Source organism: Austrofundulus limnaeus, unplaced genomic scaffold (genome assembly GCF_001266775.1).
Source record: "Austrofundulus limnaeus strain Quisiro unplaced genomic scaffold, Austrofundulus_limnaeus-1.0 Scaffold1147, whole genome shotgun sequence".
Classification (NCBI taxonomy): domain Eukaryota; kingdom Metazoa; phylum Chordata; class Actinopteri; order Cyprinodontiformes; family Rivulidae; genus Austrofundulus; species Austrofundulus limnaeus.
In genome coordinates, this window is record NW_013953549.1 from 13,263 (window position 1) to 20,215 (window position 6,953).

The following is a 6,953-nucleotide window of genomic DNA, read 5'->3' on the forward strand; positions in this document are numbered from 1 at the left end:
CTCCTCCCCCCGACCCCCCGCCCACAAAGATGTCTTATAGGTTTTGGCTAGACTCATGTCAGACCGGATCACAGATAACAAGAAGAGACCATGACAGACTCGCGGTCAGGCTGAAGGGTTCTAGGCTGGGGAGGATTAAAACAAATGGGGCTCATTTTGGAGAGGTGGATGAGTTAAATCAGTCAAGTCATTGTCCAACGTTCCACTGATTGTTTTGACGTCTATGCCAAGTTTAGCACCATGCGCAGGAATCTTGAAGAATCTCAGGATTAGGTGTATGTCAAATGAAAACACCCTTGCAGGGAAGCCTCTGCATGGAAAATGTGGAGGTGTGGATCATTTTAGGGTCAAGGGAAATCACAGGGAAAGTTTTGCTCAGAGGTCATGGGACAAGCTGCTTGTGTTCTGCCAGGCCACTGACTGTCTGGGAGATCCATTACCAGCAGTGGCTGGCTCAGGTTTAAGGTAATATTACCTTCAGTGCTTCCACTGACCAGAGTTCACTGCAGTGCAGGAGCCATCAGCTGTATTTGTCCCGTTTGCAACGGTGATTTCTACTGGTTCACTTCTTATCTCCTATGGATGGACTATCTGTACTTGGACTGATAAATATTATCTAAAGCAAAAATTGCATTTATTTGTTTGCCACTGAATCACCTTATCATTAAACTTGACCTGACATGGATTTCCTTTTTTACAACCATCTACAACGAGATAGATGCACCATGAAGAGTTCATGATGATAGACAGGTAAAGCTTTGATGCTTGTTTTTCTCCTGGTCCATTGTTTGTAATGTGTTACCACTTGGAGAGGAAACCCAGTGTAATTTGATAAGTTGCAATCATGCTTTTTCACACCGTTGGTTTAAAGCGCAGGAGCTACACAACAGCTTGGGAAAGCATAAATGCCTGTTACAGTTTGTCTCGTCCTATTTATTCTGCTGCCACTCTTCTGGTGTTTCAATAACAACAATGGGAGGTGTTTTGGTGGTTTATATACATATATATGCGTAGGTTTATTCATTCTTGAATGTGAGGGGAACACTGAGGGTAATGTGTTAGTTGGAGCCCTTTAATCGCAGGATCATAGAGGATATTCAGCTCGCATAGCTCCAATGCCACATTCCTTTCTCTTGTAAATTAGCGTCCAAGTGGGGCTACAAATTGTGGCCCAACCTTGGGGTAAGGCTGAGTTTAGAGGAAGGCTCTGATGAAGATGGTAACCCTGGATTGACCCCATGTTGTGAAAAAAAAAGCAAACAGACTCAGTAGCTCTAGTAGTGTGGCACAAAAAGGAGGCGGGTCACTTGGGTGTTGGTTCTTTCAATGTAACGTGTTGCAATGAAGCTGGCTATGGGCTTTATGCTTTGCTTATAACTTTTTCCACTTTTTCTTTATTCCCATTAAAAAAAAATATAAAAATTGTCTCTGTCTTCTGGTTGTCCTCCACAGTACTTCCTGACCATCCTGATGCAGGCCTTGAGGATGAGCGCTGTCCGCTATTGACAGGCTGCGACAGAGCTGGGGGTCAGTGTGTGTGCGATGCACGTCGTTCCTGCTTGGGAACTTTCGCCTATCCGAACCAAGAAACTTGTCTGAAGGCCAGCAAGTCAGGTAATCCCTCTCTTTCCGCCTCCTACTACGTTAAAATACACGAATGTTTGGATCAGAGAGTAGAGTCCGGGTTAGATTATAGCATGGTATTCATAGAGAGAGGGGCTAATGCAAAACAGATGTGGCTCTAAGGTGACTAATGCTACTTACATATCCTAGTGATGACACATGGGCTCGGGCTTTATGTAGCGGTCTGTAACTCACCGCTGAGCGCTGCCTGTGTGTGTGTGACTCATCAATCATGGCGGCTTGTGTGGGTTTCAGACGGTCGGAGGCACGAGCACCGGGACAGACACAGAGAGAAGTACGTCGGGCCGGCCAACCCGGCGTGCACGTTCTCCGGGTGCAACCTGACTGCCGAGGGCTGCGTTTGTGAGTCGCAGAGCTGCCACCACCACTTTGCCTACATCAACCGCAGCCAGTGCCAGGAAGCAGCAGGTAACCCAAAAACTGCCTGAGAGTGAAACCCATACAATAGCTTTGCTCAGATCAGGTATTTTATTATCCACTTCTGAAAGGCGAAGACAGAGAATGTTTTTGTTTGTAACTGTCTGTTATTAAAATCTCAAGAAACACTAGAGCATTTTCAATGAGGCTTGCAGAAAGTAATCATTGGTTTTACATCTACAGCTGATTACTGTTTTGAGTCTAAATGTAGATGGCAGCCACAGCTGATCTACATAAACATAACAAAACCAACACAAAAATGGTTTTAACTCCGTAAATTTTACAAACTGAGCATGGCACATTGAGATACTGCAGGATTGCATAATCTTTTTTCGAGGTTTGACCAAAACACTGCAGTTGTGTCATTTCTCAACATTAAATTATTTTAGTTAATAACTCTCAAGCTTTGCAGTGGTAAAAACTAGGATGCAGTCAAAACTCAAAAATCCAAACAAGCAGGACTGATTTGGAAAACACAGCGGCCCAACAGGCAGGAGAAGACAAGACAGAATTTAAAGAGTGAAACTGACGAAGGGAAATGAGACACACCTGGGAAAAGAAAACAAGGATCAGGTGTGGGAGGAGCTGGRGAAAACTGGGGAAAAGCTAAACTGATACAGGGAGCAAATAGACTCTATACGCAGCACAGAAAGGAAAATAAACAGAATAAATAAAAATCCCAGATCCTCACAATAACGGCTGATATGCATTCCTGTAAGGAAAGCGGTAGGTTTTTATATAAATACAAAGTTGCGGAAATGACACAGAACAAAAAACCAGTATTCATGATTTATAGATATATATGTTTAAACACTTGTGATTTAAAATTTCATTTATTTGTTCAGAGCAGAGGATATAAAACCTGGGGGAGGATAAGGAAGTATAGAATGGGCAAATGTATGAATCAAATGTTTGCAGACTGTCTAGGCGGCATGCTGAGATATACAAAATGTGGAGCTTCAGGTGCAGGACAGACTCATTAGTCTGTGAATGAATAGAATGCAGGATGTACGCCTCCTCTGTGCCAGAGGTGAAAAGGAGAATCCTCTAAACAAAGTGAGAGAGGACAAGAATGTGTTTTTTAATCTCTGCTTTTAGCAGCCTTTCTGATTGACACGTCGATGTGAAAAAAAAAACAACTCATCATTGGCAGTGCTCGTTGAGTTGCCTCGTTTGGACTGTGTGCTGTTTGATTGACAGGCGCTAAGTGTTGGCTGCGTCTCGAGTGGCATTTGCAAAATAGAACAAGACTGCTACCGAGGGCACTCAGTGAACTTTAAAACACGTTCAATAAAAGTCCCGACTTATTGCTTACAGACAAAACGTGCTTTTCTGGAAAACCTCGCTAAAAACGGAGTAAAAAGAGATGGACGAAAAGATGTCTCAAGCGTGTTTATCTCCCTTGATATATCTCTGACCTCATGCCATAAAGACACATTTGAGTTTATTTAGTCTGCAGCTAGCAGGGAAGTTATGTTCCACACACACCCCCTTAACGGCTCTATGGATGTTTCTCTTGAGTCATTTGTGTAGTAAATCCCACAGGAAGTGCACTCGTCAAACATTATATTGTGCAGACATATCATTGACTCTAGTGTTACAATGAAAGAAGGTTTGTCTGCATTGTGCAACTCCTCTCAAAGCTTGGCCGGGCCCACTGGATGACAGTTTAAACTCACATCAGTGAAAACTGTAAACAACATTTTTCAGCAGCTTATGACTTTTCACCGCAGCGCAGAGCCGCCCCTCAAATGGCCCCTCATTAGGCAGAAGATGAGGATGTGTGAAGCTGTTAAATAATACATGTGGAACAATGCACACACGTGCACGATGCGCGGTGTGCTGCGACAGTAACTCATAATGAGCCTGCGTGCCTGAGTGTGTTTGTGTCTGTGGGAGATAACCATCTTGTTTGTCTTGACGTCGCAGCAGAGATTTGTCTGTCACTGGAAAGAGCTTCCACTACACAGAACTGTGTTGTGTGTTTGGACTCCATGGTGACCATGCATGTCTTAGACACAAACACTTATTTATTGCTTGCTGTCAAAGGCAAAGGTGGAGCAATAAGGCTTTGGTGTGTTTGTCTGCATCGTTTTACATCAAGATAGCAACCACAGCTAAGTCACCTTAAAGGGAACGCATCATACAAAATCCACTATTTTAGCTTTTAAATACATTTTGTTGTGTACTTGGACTCTCTAAGAGTGCAGAAAAGTTGAATTTAGGCCCTATCCCAATACCTGCACTCCCACCCTCGTTCCGCCCATGTGCWCTTCAAATGCACATTCATGTTGAAGGGTTTCAGTGAGTAGTGTGTCCCACGTCCGCCCTTCGCCCCGCCCATTTTGGGTACTATTTCCGCCCTTACGCGAAGTCCACATTTTTACGGACTTCGGCTAAGTGTATTACCCACGATTCATTGCTGTGTGTGACGTTTTGAATTGAAAGGCAGAAATCTGGCCACTTCCACTGAGCACCTTCCAGTTTAGTGGTGGCAGTAATGCACTTAAAATAGACTGCCAACCACCAATAAAAACAGAAGAAGAAGAACTTATARAAATTAGTTCTCATACTCTGATGTATGAGCCTCCTTCACTTCATRCGCTTTCGTCTCCTAAAAACGATTGCTTTTTGTAGCTATACTGTCTTTTTTAGCAATACAAATACCAAAACAAGTGACTGGTCCCACCATGTTGGATGTCGCAGTTACGACACAGAGGTGCAAGTCGATGACGTAATTCGTACTCTCCCAATTCTCTATTTTTTTTGCACGCTTGTAACCTGCGCACTCGAACACTATGTGCACTTCGACTGAATCCACACTTCACAGAGGGGYGTAGGGTGCGCACTAAGCATTGGGACTGGGCCTCAGTCTCTCCCGGTATTTTTCAACCTGTTCAGTTTTTTTCTATATTCTATGACATTTTCTGAACTAGTACATCAAATTATTTGAGACAGAAATGCCAAATAARGTCTGGACTTACCAACTACAATTTTGTTGTCTTCATTCTCCTCTGGCTCTGRGTCAAAATATCTCATTTTAATCAAACCTTCTGAAAGTAATCATTACGTTGACATTTATAACTGATTAAGTTTAAGAGATTAAGAGCACTAAGTGATGCCTGTAACGTTTGACGTGATCCCATAAATTCTATTTTGACACTCAAAGAATAATTCTTTTTGTTCTCTAAAAACAAGAATATTTTTTCATCATTTCATTTAGGTATATTTTATTCATTTTGATGATCATCTGCTTGTGTTCTGGTGGCAAACACTGATATTGTTTGGTTGCGTTCATTTAGACGCAACATGGTGTGCCAGACGTTTTGCCCACATGTCAGGGAGGAAAGAGGATGTGATAAGTGCTGCAGAGGAAGGACAGATGCAGCGCGATTAGAAATTGCAACAGAAACCAACAATTTTGTTGAGGTATTTGTGTACAGACCCCAGGGTTGTGGTAGGGTGGTGTTTGGTTGTTTTACACTCTGGAATGGTTTACATATTTCAATCATGATAAGGCCCCAGACTGCTATTTTAGAGGAATTCCCCTGCTGTTGCTCACTGATAAAAAAAACAAGCAAAAGCAGGCTGTGCATTTTTTGGTGATTCATGCAGCTGGCGTCACTTGATGCAAACATGTGATCAGACGTGGAGATAGATGTAAACGTGAATTATGCTGAAGCGGCTTGGTAAGTGCAAGCCGGAGGAATGTGCTTCGCAGACAGCTGGTAGTTCACAAGTGGTTCATCAGACGGCAGAAGCGGTGCCCAGTGTGATGCCATAGCACCGAGTGACCTCGTATGCCACCTCCGTCCTGCCTTTTTCTGCCCCTGTGAAAGGACTTTTAGTTCTGCTTGGCTGCAGCCTCTTTGTGGCATGGCCATTAACAGCTGAGCCAGACCCACACTGGCTGGCGGGGGCACGAGACGTCTCAATGCTGAATGTTTGCGCGCCGTCTGAGGAAGCTGCGGCCTCGTCGTTTCCCACAGCATGTGTGTATTAATATAAGTGTGGGATTGAAAGAGGAAACAAAGATCCTGTGTGGCTACTGAGACAAAAAAAAGGTCTTTTTTAAAGGCCCGTTGAGGATTCTGTCTATCCACTTACTTCTCTTTGTCAGTCACTGAACAAACCAAGCAATATTGGTCCAGCAAGAAGAGCCAATATACACATAAAACAAGTCTTTGACTCCTCCTGCATGTCCAGCTCTAAATGATTACCTTTATCCAGGCTTAAAACCTTAAGTACTCAGCCATAACCATTACGTAATCAAAGAATCCCCAATAGAGCCTAAGATAACTCTTGATGTTTCCCGACTCTGCTTTTATTATCGTCATGTTGCTTTCTTCTCTGAAAGAGAAAAAAAAATCCCATGGCTGAAATCCATACATCATGCAACTGCTTCATCTGCAATTTATCAAACAGATGTCTTCGCTCCGGGTTTTTCACGAGTTTGTTTTCTACATTTGCAACACATTACAGCTGAGTCTGAGAAACTGTACATGTGACGCTTGTTCTGATTTGTTTTGAAGAGCTTTATCTGGATTCCTCTGTAGCAGGTAATATTCTGTTTCTGTTCCATTTTACAAATTCCACATAAAATGCAAAAGGTATACTGTAACTAACAACTATGTCCTGTTGACAAGATGGAACAATATTTTCCCCATCCCTTTTCTTTAAGTTCCAGTAGGTGAACAACATTCATCAAACTTTGTTACAGACTCATGGCCCACAAAACAGCATGGAACAAAACCCAGAGAAACAAAAATAAATAAATAAAAATAAACAAACAAGAAAAATTTAAATTTAAAAAAGAAAAAAAAACACATGAGCAACCATACAATATAAGCAATACACCCTACAAAAGACAGCTGTACCAGTGCCTCCACAAG

At 42.6% G+C, this 6,953-nt stretch overlaps 1 protein-coding gene across 2 annotated transcripts in view; it reads left to right on the top strand.

Annotated features, from left to right (window-relative positions):
* Nucleotides 1-6,953, top strand: part of LOC106534335 (cysteine rich transmembrane BMP regulator 1 (chordin-like)) — a 38,557-nt gene that overhangs the window by 3,287 nt on the left and 28,317 nt on the right. For both annotated transcript variants that reach the window (XM_014030944.1, XM_014030945.1), the window contains exons 2-3: nt 1,453-1,614; nt 1,879-2,052. In XM_014030944.1, coding sequence (XP_013886398.1) covers nt 1,453-1,614; nt 1,879-2,052 — 336 coding nt within the window. The remainder of the gene's footprint in view (nt 1-1,452; nt 1,615-1,878; nt 2,053-6,953) is intronic.